The sequence below is a fragment of the Herpailurus yagouaroundi genome, unplaced genomic scaffold, assembly GCF_014898765.1.
Source record: "Herpailurus yagouaroundi ecotype Mexico unplaced genomic scaffold, PumYag 67503, whole genome shotgun sequence".
NCBI classification, from domain to species: domain Eukaryota; kingdom Metazoa; phylum Chordata; class Mammalia; order Carnivora; family Felidae; genus Herpailurus; species Herpailurus yagouaroundi.
In genome coordinates this window covers 3,239,690-3,254,527 of record NW_024420310.1, presented here as the reverse complement: position 1 = coordinate 3,254,527, position 14,838 = coordinate 3,239,690, and the positions used below count along the sequence as shown (strand labels likewise).

At 46.4% G+C, this 14,838-nt stretch overlaps 1 protein-coding gene across 1 annotated transcript in view; it reads right to left on the bottom strand.

Moving 5' to 3' along the window:
* Positions 1-14,838, bottom strand: part of AFF2 (ALF transcription elongation factor 2) — a 464,761-nt gene that overhangs the window by 172,016 nt on the left and 277,907 nt on the right. The window contains exon 4 of the mRNA XM_040467531.1: positions 6,142-6,186. Coding sequence (XP_040323465.1) covers positions 6,142-6,186 — 45 coding nt within the window. The remainder of the gene's footprint in view (positions 1-6,141; positions 6,187-14,838) is intronic.

Sequence of the window (14,838 nt, the reverse complement as noted above, 5' to 3'; positions counted from 1 at the left end):
TGGTTCCTTTTTTTTATTATTACTAATTTTTTTTGGTGAGAAGAGTTCTTGGACCAGTTGTTTGCAGGATGTTTTGGGGGCATCAGGCCTACAGGCCGCTCACAAAGCAGCATCTCACTCCTCTGCCTTGCTTCAGCAACAAAGTGCTTCCCGCCAACGTGCATTGGTTATGTAACTTCTCATTCAAGCCTGCCTTTCCCACTTTTCAAGACAGGTATGTTCCAGACTTGGTCCACAGGAGCTTCCGTTACAAACCTTCACACCCATCCCCATCATTCCCACGTTGGTTTTGCTTTTGATGGTGTGCTATTTATCCTAAAAGGCGGTGCTTCATCAGCTATGCTCCAGGTTCATGACCATGGGAACCATCCTTTGGATTCTTCCCTGTTTTACCTTCACAAAATAAGTTGTGACTTAGGCTTATGTAGGTCTTGTTATGGAGTGTACATTTCTTTTTCTCATTGTCCACAGTGCCGTTGGTGCTTAACAGGAGGAGGTGCAAGCCTTGCTCTATTCTTTTGCTCCCAAACTGGAAGGTGTCCCCCAAATTGATTCGAAGAGGCTACAAAACTACATTCTCAACGTATTTTCCAGAGACGCTGGTTGTACCTCTACACAGATGCAAATGCAATGGCTAACCTCCCGGCCTTCTTTTTTTTTTTTTTTTTTTTTTTTTTTTTTGCCAGCCTGATCCGACTAGCGCAGCCGGGACAATAAGGCTGGTTCTCAAACAACAGTTGGAAGCTATTACTTCTTTCAGATAAGCCTAGACTGCTTTTTGGCAAAGCAATACACTGTTTCATTACCTTCTGTGTACGCCCAAGATACAGAAAGCAGGTGTAAATTCTACACGTGGCTTAAATTCTCACCTGCTTTCATTCAATTCACTAGAAAATAATAAATCACCATATTCACAAAAAGAAACAGGTTGTCAGAACACAGACTGATTTTTATAGCACACCTAACATATACAGGGACTCCTATATTGACTCGGTTATTTGAAAGGGGCTCCTCACTCCCCGGACAGCTAAATGCTGAGTTGCTAAGTTACTGGCATTTGACATCATCTCTTCCCTGACATGTCCCACGTTTGACAGGTTCCCATGATTCCCTGGGCCAGTCACCTCGTTACTCACGTTACACTCATTTTCCCAATGACGTCTGTATAATCATTTAAAATTCACATCATACACTAGCTGCAACCCCCCAGATTCCACATGAAAATATTTAAACTGCTTGACAGTCTCTAAGTGCAGCATGTGGAAGCCCACTGGATGGCTTACCTACACTGTTCGTGTAATAGTTGTTATAATTAAATTTAGCATCTTTCTTCTGGGTTGGTTTGTGTTTGAGAATTTGCTCCCACACAGAGCTCACCTCACATATGCATGCTACGCATTAAGTCCATTAGTGCTTTGAATTAGCTTCAGAAAAGGTAATACTCCACATAATTTACCCAGTCAAGGGCATTTTCACCTGCTGACAAATTTACATATTTCCCAATGTCATTAGGTAAGAGCTAGTCATCAGAATAGCAGAGGGTGTGATCATTAGTTAGTTCATTTATTTGACTCCGTTGAGGTTAACATTAATTATAGTCTAAATTACATTTAGCAATTGTTGTCTTTCTTGGATGGAACACTACATTACTATTGCAAGAAACTGTAATTTTAAAAGTCCACACCAGAATAGGATGGATGCCTTTTGAAACATTCTGGAAGGATTAGTATTTAAGGCAGCTATACAGAAAGTAGTTTGCATGATGCCAATTTGAACATTATTTATACATTAATTTGACAGGATATAAAATCAATTGCCTAATTATTGGTTAAATTTATCAAAGAAATTCTACTGAAAGGTGCTTGATTATGGTGCATAGTTATGATAATACAATCAAATTTCCTTTCAGACATAATTGACCAATTTTGCTCCCTGGTCCATTTCTTTCTCATTCTTAAGATGGGCTTCTTCATTTGTTTCCCCTTTCAAAGCAAAAACTAGCAAGTGCTGTACACGGTCATCCTGTAATTATTTGGTCAGATCTTTCCATGCTGAAACTGTACACTTAAACACAGGCCCAATACGTGGAATTGCCGTAATTTAGAATGCTGTAAACACAGATCATGCCGTAATCCAAAGAGGTACCCGTGTCGGTGTTTACCAACCTGATCCATATGGCAGGGAGAAATCTGTAAGATGATACAGTTTATCAAATCAAGTTCCCTAAATCTTAGCTAGCAAATTCAGCATTCGTCATAAACAGTGAATTACCCTTACAGATGTTAGACTATGAAATTATCCACTACTGAAGGTACTTTGCTAGGAAACACAATCTGTTCAGCGTCAAATCTAAGAGAAGCGCTCTATCTGCGTTTTTGACTCGAGAAAGGACTTAATTGATAGTTTGTTGATATTTTTAAGTAAATTCTCGCAAGGAACAAATAAATCACGCTACTGCAAAACAAATAATCATTGAACATCCATCCTTGGCTAGCATTTAGTGCATGCTGCTCTCCTCGGCTTAACTCTTCCAGAAATGATTACTCTAGGACCCATCAAACCCCGCAGAGCCCAGAAAAGAAGCCGCTACCGCTGCCCGTATTATTACATATGAGCAGCTTAGGAGTCCCTCATATGATAGATGAATTGTAACTGCAAAACACCACCATCAGGGCCAGAGTTATTGTTCTTTTTCATTTCTGTTTGGACTCGAGGGTAGCTTGATTCTAAAGAGAAAATGGCATGCTGACGGAAGCAGGGATGCGGTCCGGGCTGTGCGGCACAGGTTGTTGCCTTTACGTTTCTGATTTATAAAATTTATAATACACAATAATATACTTGTCAAGGAGCAAAGACAAGTGAATTTATACGGCTTGTTTTGCAGGAGGAGGGTGGTTGGAGGAAAGGTGCTGTCGGCTCGTGAATTCTGGTCTGTTTGAAAAACTACATAAAATTATTTTGGCCTAATTGAATTTGCCACGTTAATCACAAAGGAGCCGGGGGCTCGTGGAATCAGAATGGATTCAGGTACGTCGATAGGAACAGAATGAACGGATAGGTTCTACTCATTCCTGTTCTGCAAAACGTGACTAATAATGTAATCTTTCAGGACTGTTGTGAAAACTACATGACTTAATGTGCTCAAGTACTCTGCCTAGAAGTGGCACATTGATATGATTTTGTATTAGTGGCAGGGGGTTTTTACTGTTGTTATTTTATTATTTGAAGTGCGATTTGAACATCTCAACAATGGTAGAAAGAGAATGAATTCCTGAGACCTGCTCCAACTATACTGGTTTGTTGATATTCTTAAAGTTGCTAGAACTAAGTCAGCCAGCATCTGGGGCAGTTTTTTTTGTTTTTTTTTGTTTTTTGTTTTTTTAATCCAGAGATTCTCCCCGTAGGTCTGTGATGGGGCAGTTGACAGTGTGGTGAAGTGCAAAGCAAAGACCAGGTTCTATTTCTGCTTTCTGCCGTACACTGGCTTCACCCTTGCTACAGATCATTTGTAACCTCTCCGGGCCTCAATTTCTTGAAATAATTAGGGCCTGCACCACGTTTCCTATAATCAAAATAAGATAATGGGGTTCAAGTGCTTTCAAAGGCAGTCATGTGCTATGGAAAGCTAAGGTCATCCCAGCCGGTCGAGTCAGCCCTGGAAGACCCGAGGAGGTGGCCTACAGGACAGCATAGAGCCAGGCGCACAAAGAAAGAGAAGTGGAAGGCATCGGTATAAAGGAGAGCCGAGGCCATTATCAGAGAAATGGTTAGAGGAACTTTCAAAGGAAGCCAACTGGTTTGAATTTGAAACGGCGTTTTGGAAAACGAGGCTCTAAGAAAATGCATTAGGGAAAGGTATTTCCACTGCCTGGGGACGGAGGGCCTGAGAGAGGCCAGCCGTGTTCTAGTTGGTTAATAAAAGAAGTCTGTCGGGCTACAGAGGGCAAAAAGGGGGCATCAGTGAGGTGGGGCAGTTGGGAGAGATCTTTAAAGATCTCTGCAGGTGGGTGGTGGGGTGGGAGGGTGAGTAGTCCCCCCCCCCCCGGTTACTACATGAAGAGATCGAAAAGCCACACAGCTAGAGAGTGATGGAACACGGCTGGACCTCAGTGAGGGAGAACATGACTTTGCGCTTGGCTCAGCTTGTCTGAAAAGCGCTCAGGGTGTCGGGGAGAGGAGGAGAGAAAGAGAAAGAGAAAGAGAAAGAGAGAAAAAGGTGCCCCCCGAGAAGGAGGCAGATGGACAGCAAGGGGACACAGAGTGTCTCAAACAAACAGGAACACGAAACTATGACAACAAAAATGGCCAGCCAGCACTCTGTTGTGCCACATAGAGTGGTCTGTACAAATTGAAGAATTAGTCATGAAATTTGGGACACGAACTTCAAAACGCTTATTTTTATTCTAAGCATGGGTGATGAAACATGCCATTCTTCAATAAAGGAAAGCCCACTCATTAATGGTGCCATTAAAAAGAAAAAAAAAAACGAATTCTATACAATCTAGAGCCCTTCAAAAAAAAAAAAAAAGACGTTTCCCTAGATTCTCTCTCAAGAACAGAAGGACTTTTGTTACTTTCTCAAAGGGTGCTATCTTTTATGAGCTTATTAAGGCAACCTGCTTCTTTTCTTTCCATGTTTGAGCGACATTCTGTTGTTGTCTCTAAGTGGCTCCTCCAGCCTCTGCCAGGTGTTCGTTCACCCCGCTCCCCTCGCTCAGGCACCGTGTGGGCCACGCAGGCACCAGGGCCGGGCTGCTCTTAAGGAGAGATTCCACCTGCGGCCAACTACGCAGCGATGTTGAAATGAGTCCGACATTCCTTCGGGAGTTCAGAAAAGACTCCTGACTTCAGCTGGCAAAGCACGACTGCCGTAGAGACTTGAGGAAGACCGGTTGCTTGCTGTGTTACCTTTCTTTTAAGGAGGGCAAAGATTTGCCGTATCTGACCCGTGTCCGTCCAATGAAAGGAGCAAGCGTAGATTTCTCAAGAGCAGTCTCATCTCTGATGGGAGTAATAGGACTCGTGTCTTTAATAAGCCAGTGACAACGCTCTTGGGCTGAAAAGAGTGCGCAAATATCCACAACAGGTGAAATCAGGTGGTCGGTGAACGTGATGATCAACAGCTTTCTCCTCTTTATTACTCCTTCGGCTGTACCGTCACAGGGTTGGCTTGGACCACTGGGCTGCTGAGAAGGCGCTTACCACGGGGAGTCTCAGGGAGAGTTGGGGGCGACATCCTCACTTTGGAAAGTGAGGAAAGGACGTGCGGAATTTTCAACAGCACACGGATTGTTGTCTTTCCTCAGCGGAAAGCCTGCGTGGTTTTCTCATGGCCACACGGATCATCATTTATCATAATAACGAGCACTTATATACCACTTGGCAGCTTATAAAGGAATCAGGGCAGGTATTATTATCCTCTTTCACAGACGAGGAACGGAGACTGAGAAAGATGAAGTTCTCTGTCCAAATCACAGAGTGACAAACAGTAGAGCCGGCCCTGGAACTCACGGTCACGACTGCAGTTCTTAGGATGCTAACAGCCAGAGACAGGAGACGCAGTTTGCAGGCTGGGCTCTGGGGTTTCCTCTGGTTTAATCATCTACTTTGGGAGGGGTCACTACCACCTTTTGCAACTTTGTGCTGCCTCCATGCCATCCTTACGCCCACACCCCCCCATCAGTAACATTTCCTACAACCTGCCTTCACTCCCCACTCTGGCATCTTGCCCCCTCATCGTAGGTCAGAAGCCCCATAACCATGTTCCACCCACAAAGGAGCCGGAAGCGGCAATGAAGTTGAGACTGGAGGTCCCAGAGAGCAGAATGCCCAGAGTGAGAGAAGGCTGCCTGAACAGGGAGAGTTTCCTGAAGAAGGGGGGGAGTCTCAAAAGAAAGAGCCAGAAAGGCACGAGAATGAAATAGAAGCTTGGTGAGACAACAAGACTAGCTTGGCTGGGGTTGGGGGACAGGTGACAGGGGAGAACTGAACCAGGAGATGGGAGCAGAGGGGTCTTCAAAGTGGAAAATGAGACTTCTCCATCAGGATACCCCCCCCCCCCCGCCGAAACAGCGAAGTAATTAGTTAAGCAGATCCATTGCTTCGTTATTAAAAGGCACAGAAATAAAGGTTTAAACTCACCCGTAAGATTTCTTCAACACAGCTTGGATCGCTGGGAAGGCTTACCTAAAATAAAATAAAAAACAAACAAACAAACCTTAAGCACGATCTAGCTCTTCTCAGAGAAGCTCGTTGTACAATATTTTACAGCGCAGGAAAAACAGTAAAGAAAGCAAATACAGCTATCGATGTGGGTTTTTCCCCTAGTTAGTACAAAGCAGAAAGTATCTGCTAGTGGCCAATTTTGTTTTACTTTCACGAAGCAGGCAGACCACAGTGGAAGGTGCAGAAAGACTGTAGAAAGGGTGACTCGTTCTGTCACTGATTTTCTGTGGGATGCTGGCCTCTCCTCCCCCGGTGCATCCAGGCTTTACTTTGCTCATCTATCCAAAGAAGGGGCTCGGCTTCCCCATCTTTAAGGCCTATCTGACCCACTGACAGAGTTTAATATATTCTTCATAATTACATATTTTTAAAGATGAGGCTTATAGGAAACACCTCTATGATTAAGTTCTCTTTTAATTTCGGGGTCCAACCGGACGCCTACAATTCTTCTCCAAAACACTAAGGTTCAAACTCCCGTGTAAACCGCACGCTTGCCTTGGCACTCGGAGAGAAAGAATCTCACAAACATACAAAGCGAATCCCATGAGCCGTCTTTCCAAGCGTGACATCTTCCCGATCTCCATAATCAGTGAAAGCAAGAAGTCCGACGCCAAAGTGAGACACCAGCTGTAAAGCAGTGCCTGACGGGGGACTTGGGCACGGGACAACCCCCCGGGGAAAGGTCTGCCAGGCATGACGTCACTCGTGTTGAGTTACAGCACCACCCACCCCCCAACATCCCTCTCTCTTTCACACCTTCACCATTTGTCACCTTCCACTTCCCTCCAGTTCTGGCGAGGAGAACATCTGGTCGCTTTAATTCACTGCCTTGAAGGGAAAGGTCAGCCCTGTAAAGGCGGCACTGCCACAGAGGCTATATGTCCCGATCTCTTGCAAGGGCAGTTAAGCGATAGCCCCCTAGTTAGTCCGAAAGACTGAAGTATGAGCACACGCGTATTTGGGGAAAATGGAAAATATATGGCTCCAGTGTCCCTCGACCTTATAAAAATACATGCTATAACCATCAGTAAAGGAGCATGAAATCCCTACCGGGGGAGGCAGGCTGAGAAAGAGTCACCAATAATGAGGGGGCCGTCCGTCATCTGGGATGTTACACCTGTAACGCTGGAGGAATTATCGCCAGTGTCTCCGTTCGCCCTTACTAAAGTCCCAGTTTGGAGGGCAAATTATTCAGTTACCCTTCTCAGAACAATGCTATTCTAGTACTGGGTAGAGAGAACAGTAGAAGGAAAGACTGAAAAAGTGGGCCAGGCACACTTTCTAAAGGACCTTCGATATGGGTTTCCAACAGGGAACCACGGGTAGGTTGGCCCAGGACAGTTGATTCATTCATTCATTCATTCATTCACGCAACACAAAGTTTTGAGGGCCAGGGACTGTGCCTCTAGGCTTATGAAAAGTAAGAGGAGAGACAGTTGCCTCCCTCATGGAGTTCGTAGACTCAGGAGGAAGGGGGATATGAGGAATCACAGAGTTAACATACCACCGTGACTGCAGTAAGTGCCACAGACACCATCCCACAGACACTAGGTGTGCAAAATGAAAGTGTCCATGTCCAAAGAAGTGTGGGAAATGCTGCAATCCACCCCCACCGCGAGCAAATCCACCATGCAAATTAAAGGCTCTGAGACACCTGTCTAACTGGTTTAATGCAACACTTTCCCAACTTTCTTGATCATTGAATTCTTGGGTTTTTAATTTTCGCGATTGTTGTTTCCCAATCAACGATGACCACCATCCCATAGAATGAGTGCTTGTAGAACACAGACTGGGTGATGCTGGTCTAACATACTACAGGATTCCAGAGCTCAAGTGATTAATCTTAACAGCAAATACGACCTCATTCCATTGCTCAGTGCTCCAGCAACTGTATCTTCCAAGGCAATCCTTGAACTTCTAACAAATAACCTCTGACAAAGGTCAACATGATTATAGCAGAATTAGATCTTCATTGTCACTGTTGCATCATATCAGTGTGTGCCATCTGGGCTCAACATGTATGTCCCTCTCTCATAAAGACGGCTTGGCTCTCTTCCCCCCACCCCCCAACCCCCCGCCAAAAAATCCCCATAAGATTAATTTCTAAACTACAGAGAAACAAATATCAGCAATATGCAGGCAGCACAGACACTTGCCTGTGGGTCTATAAAGAGCTGGGTGGGAGTTTTGGCCCCTACCACTTGGGTAGGGCCCCTCTGAGTTCCAGTTTTCCCAACTGTACAATAAAGTAGAATAAAATAAAATCACCATAATAATAACAACACCGCTTCTTTCGAATCTCACAGGGTTTCTGTTGTTCTTCTTACTGCTTCATTACAAAGTCTAGTCTTCTCGTCTCTTCAAGGCAACACCTGACTCACTCTTGCCAACTGTACATATCATTCCCACACCTGGCATTATAAACATCCGTTTCCTTATGGGGGAAGTGGTGTCAACATAGGAAGAGTTGTCGACTCTGGGGCTTTGCAGCAAATCTAATAATGACTTCTTGGGGTGCCTAGCACTCAGGATTGGGAAGGACTCTACAGACAAGGGCAGTGAAAGAAGTACGCATCCACAGCGAGTGCGCCGATTGTTTTCCTGTTTCAGAAAGTAGTGGAATCCAGCACTGGCATGGAGTCCCTAGTCCCGCAGACTCGTCTAGCCCTGTCCCACAGCTGTTGTCACCGCCGGGCAACTACATCTGAGAAGCAAATGCTTTTCCCCCTGCCCGTGCTTTTGAAATCACCAGCGAGCACTTCCTCTGCGCCTAGAATAGTGTTAGGCGTGGGGGGTTGGTGATACAAAGAGCTATGAGATTTGGCCTCTTTCTCTCGGAGTTAAACGTCTAGATGGGACGGCAAAACAAACAATTAGAGACCCACTGGGACATACATTGTAAGGTAGTCGTGACACGGGTAATGGGATCGCATTCACCGTCGACCGCCTATTCATCAGCTCTCGCATTTCTTTCTTTAGACAACAAATCCTGACTGAGCTCACACTGTGCTCAAGATGGTGCCAAGGGGGAGGGTTTGAAGACGCCGAAGACAACATAATTTCCGGCTTCCAGACTCCACGCAACTTGGGGAGACAAACATTTACACAGGGAACAGACAACATGGAACGGGAAGTCGGGCTTAGGTGTCGGGGAGAGGGGTACCTACCGGGTTCACGGACAGAGCCATGTCTGACAGGAGCTCCCAGCCGCCGAGGTCCCCGCCGTAGTCCTCACTCCACATGGGAGTGGGAGGCCAGGGATCACCTGAGGCCACTTCAGTCTCTGAGCCCCCTGCAGAGCTGCGCGCCGGGGTCACTCTGCACACTGAAGACAGCTGCACTGAGGCTGGGGCTCGGCCCCGAAATTTTGCCCAGTGCCACTCTCCCCCACTTCTCTCTCTCTCTCTCTCTCTCTCTCTCTCTCTCGCACACACACACACACACACACACACACACACACCCCACTCTCAGTACTTCTGGAGGAGTCACTCAGACAGGTGGCAAAGGAGACTAACACTAGTGGTGACAGCGGGAGTAGAACTGCTCAATTCCCGAGCCACCTTCTCCTCGCTTTCAATCCACTCTTGAGTATTCAGATAGTCCACAAAGCGCAAGTTAGCCACTCAGAGCCACAGCGTCCTTCGCGTCCCCCTCTCCGCCCCCTCTTCCCAGAGCAGACAGCAGGCTGCGCGCCGCATCGGGGGGCCTGTGCTCTCCCGCCTGGCCCCCGACGACCCTCTCATGCGGGGCACCGATGCTGTCCTCTGAGGGCCAGGCAAGGCAGGCTCACGGCGGGCAGGTGGCGAGTTGACTGAGAGCCCTCGCAAGTGCCTGCCCTCTCTGCACGTGACGGTACCGCCTGCCACCCCATGCGGCCACAGAGAGACCACGCATGCATCATCTGCCTGGTGATAAACACATATCTTAGGAGATAATCAGGGTGCCTTTAAATCATCAAATATTCAATTAACTGCAGCAACAATAAATGAATTAATTGCATAGGATGTTTTAATCATTCTAGAATTAATCAGTTTGGGGCATACTTCTTGGCGATTAGGGTAATACAACATATCAAAAATACCCTGATTGTGGCATTGAGAGACATAAGCAGTAGCTGGCACTAATAGAAAACACGGAGATTAATGTAAAACATTAAAAGAATAGTGATCATCACACAGTTAACCCGGGGGAGCTCAATGCGTGCCTCTGAGTGCATTATTATTAAGGGATTGCGAGAGAAGAAGGGTCATTTTCTTTTCTTTTTTTTTCCCCCTAAAATCACCCCGAGGTTGTCGTCCCACAATATCTGGCAATCAAAGCCCACCATTCCGGGCGTATTCCACCTTGACAAAGGCTTCACAAAGTAAAACTCAAAAATCCCAAGCTTAATTGCCAGCGGATGCTTGGATTCCCGTAACACCAAATACCACGCTAACGGCCCAGCCGAACAATATGCGTGACTGACAGAGATGGCGGACGCCTAACTAATTCCGTTTGTATTTTCATTAACAAATTGCCACATTTATCCCCCTGATTGATTTATGGAACACGGCATTACTAATAAAAGGAAAAGGCAGGTTATGATATTGTACTACCAAATGAGTCTCCCGACTGTTAAAAATGTTGAATCCCCATGGCCGGTCATTTGTAAAAACAAGGGGCAGCAGCCTCAGAAGTTCTTAATTTGCATGTGCCTGGGGATCCCTTTCTCTCCCCACCTCATCCAGGGAGTCCCAGTTCTCCAATTTGGAAAACTGCAAACCCATTTCACGTCAGGATCCGTCAGTCCCTTGCTTCCTGCCTCACCTTAACCTGTCCCTACTCTAGTTGGTATTCATGAGTCTCTGATTAAACGGGAACAGTTAATATTACATAAGCCGCAGACAGAAGTCCTCAGGTAATATAACTTTAATCAAAACAAAAAAGATTTCACAACGGTTACATGGTACAGCCAGCCAGCTCACCTTCCAATTTCTTTCTAATACAGCAAAAGTCCTGGGTGTCCAAAGAGTTGGAGTTTACTTTAAAATACTGCTTCGGGCCAATTTTTAAGGGAGTCACATGGCCAAAAGACCCCACGCAAAAGAAGCTAATAGCCACCATTCCCTCTAAGAAAGGAAGGAACAAAAAGTAGAACAGGAAGATCAAAGGAATTTAATGTCCTTGCCATTTCACGCCAAGTACGAAAAATGACCCTTTGTCTAGAATCTTCCATGGAATTAGAACTAAAGAAGGAAGAGGACGCAAGCACATTGTATTTATTTGAGCAAATAAATGAGATAATTTGCTACATTTTCTGGGGGCACCAAAGGGGAGTGGAAAGAATGCGGTCTTTGAAGGTGGACCGACTTGGATGTTAATCCCAGCTCTGATACTTAATTTGCTTTGTGAACTTGGGCAAGATACTTGAACTTCTCCGAGCCTCTGTTTCTCTATCTATATAAGGGAAGCAAAACGTGCATTTCTCGGACTGTTGTGAGGCTGAGCTATACCTTAGCCTGGTAGTGGGTGCGTCGTAAGCCCCCTCCCCAACTTTTATTCCGAGTTGCCGCTGAGGCCCTTGGCGCGGCGTCAGCACCTTGAGACGTGGGACCACTAAGGAGACAGTTTGGTCACCTTGTAAACTGGTCCCCATGACATCTTGTGCTTGTCACTACTTATTAAATCCTGTGGAGGGGCCCGACGTATAAGGAGTCTCAGGCTGCTGCTCCACCTGCTGGCTCTCCCTGAAGACGGCAAAGGAGGCTGGAGATGGAACTTGAGGGGGTAAGACAACAGAGAGACATGGGGGGCGGGGGGAGGTGGGAAGGGTGGGCGATGTGCTTCATTATGAGGACATCTCTTCACTGATTACATTAGGTATGGGCAAGGGCGGAATGCATATGCAGACAGGCCCATCATCAGCTCAGAGTACCTAATGGCAGATGGAATTTCAAGTGAAGAGTACTTAATTCACTGGGCTCTGAATAGCCATTAGCTCGCTGTTCATTTATTTGGTGTAATGACTAGTTTCTATAGAAGAGTGAGCTATAAATGGGCAGTGGGCTTCTATCGTCTTAAAGAAAACTAAGGAAAAGGCACACATCTAGAAAGATTACCATAAGAAACCAAGAGCCCACCTGGAAGCGCCCCTCATTCCTCTGGTCACCTGGGCTGGCAGCGAGGTCATTCTGGCCGCTGCCACCGTTGCCGCTGTCCACGCCCACGCCTAGGCCATGTGGTCTCTGTGGCCCAGGGGGCTCCAGGGCCAGACCGCCTACTTACACCTTCTCTACGCTTTGCACCTCGATTCCTTAACTGTGCTGCTCACACTTAAGATGCACGCTCCTACTTCCCTTTGCCAGCCTCCCAGTCTCTGGCCCAACTTGCTTGCCCCTTCCTGCCTGTCTGCTCTCAGTGCCTGCCTATAACCCATAGACCTTCTAGCCACGGCCCCTTCCTTTTGAGATTCCTAGCCACGCATCCCACTTCTCAGGGCCCGTGGGATACCCATATCTGTCCTGTCTAGCATCCTGGGGCATCGCAACCAGGAACCATTTAAAATTGAAATCTTGATTCCACCAAATCCCTACTTACTGCACTGCCATTAACGTTAGTGGCTGAATTGTGTGCAGGGCCGTAATCTCTTCCAGTAAAAGAGGATACCGTCACACTACAGATGTATGAACTGGGGTGAAGTTAGGCAACTTCTGAACTCAGTCAATAGCCATTGTGAACAAGGCCAGCATGCGTGAGCTACGTCTGCCAGGAAGACATACCAACAAGCAAGGTCACGTTTGAATTTTGTTGTTTACAGAGTAAACATTAAGGGTTTTCAGAGTTTTTGGATACTCCTAACCGCTCCGTGATCACAGCAAAGTCTCATGGTATCCAGCAATCAAACCACTGCAAAGCAGCAACCTCGCTTTCAGCTGTGATCTTATAAGGCAGTGAAAGGAAAGCATACCGACAGGAAACAGTTTCATATCCAAGTTCTACCACTAATTAGCTGTGTGCTTTGGGACAGTTCACTTCATCTCTCTCCAGCCTATACGACAAAGGCATGGGATTATATCACAAGTTCCTAGTGTTTTGTATTTCACGTGACGTTACAAAAATAACAGGATTGCCGACTTTTGGCTTTGCCCTGAAAGCACATTACAAAAACAATATCCAAAAGGTAGGAAGGGCGCAATCTCTGAAAAAAGGATAGCATCAAACACACTCACACATACCATTGTTCTAACAGTTTCCGTTTGGCCACGGAGCAACCTTCGTCTCGGACTGGTTGCCAGGTGAGATGATCTCTGGGGTATCTTTTGAGTTTTATAGTTGTATTCACCTCCGATTTTATTCTATTACATATATTTTATTCTACATAGTAGTACACTTCTCAACATTCAATTCTCCATCTCTTATCCATGGATTATTTTCTCCATGGATCACTGATGCTAATTGTCAGATTCCAGTCACATTTTCTCTTCCCCTGTTGATGGTTGTTAAAAGCAGGGGAAAGGCAAAGTAAGTTTCGGACCAGTCAACACAGACATAATTAAGAAGGCAACGCTTATGTAATATAGTCATATAGTACACGCAGCCCACACATCCTATCGGCCTGATCCGTGAAACCGAACCTGAAGACCATTTACAAGAGACCATTTACAGTCTCTTTTGCTAGGGGTCCGCATGACCTAAAGCATTAGCATATTATCACATGCCACGTATTGGAAAGCCAAACATGAATTCTTACGAGGGGCTAGGGAGGCATCGGGGAAAATCAGGTAAGCACAGTGTCCCAGACCCTGGAGAAGAAAGTACTTGAAGGAGAAAGCGGTCATTGAGTAAGACAAGGATGCAGACTTGGCCATTGGGTTTGGCAAAGTCTAGGTCATGGGCAACCTTGGTCAGAGCTGTTTCAGTGCAGGCTGTGGGCGCAAAGCTGACTGGAATGTGTTGAGGAGGGAACGCGGGGTGGAAGGAGAGAGGGAATAATCGATTCCTCCCGTGAAAGGGAGCAAAGGGATGGGGGGAGAGGAAGTTGGGATGCGGGCCAGATGCTGTGCTTCCTTTGTTTTGTTTTGTTTTAAGAGGGATGATATGAAGGCATTTTATGTACCAATGAGTGGAGAGGGGGAAGGTGTTGCAAAAGAGAAAGCAGATGGCGGTGAAAGCAAAGTCCCCGAGGAGGAGAGAGCGCATCAGGACCCAACCGGAGAGGATGGCCTGAAGTAGGAGCATGGACCCTTCCGGACGCTTCCTCCATTGTAACAGGAGGGAAGGCAGAGTGTCTAGATACATAAGCAGTTGGGTCGGACTGAGAAGCTGGGGCCGTGTTTGACCGTATCTGTTTTTCTCTATGCAGTATGTCACAAGGTCATCAGCTAAGGATGGGAGGTGGTTATTGGAAAGGCGAAGGAAAAGGAAAGGTGGGAAATAGTTGTGCTGGGGAACAGGAACGTGGGTTTGCTAGGCAAGTCTAACCGCACTATCTGGCAAGGTTTCAGGGAGAGAGAGAAAGAGCTGGCTAGCCACGCGTGAAACACAGGGGATGCGGTGGGGATCCCGAGGAGTATGGAGATAACGGAAGGAGGAGGCCAGGGAGAAGGGGGGAGCCGGAGGCCAAGTAGCTCCGGT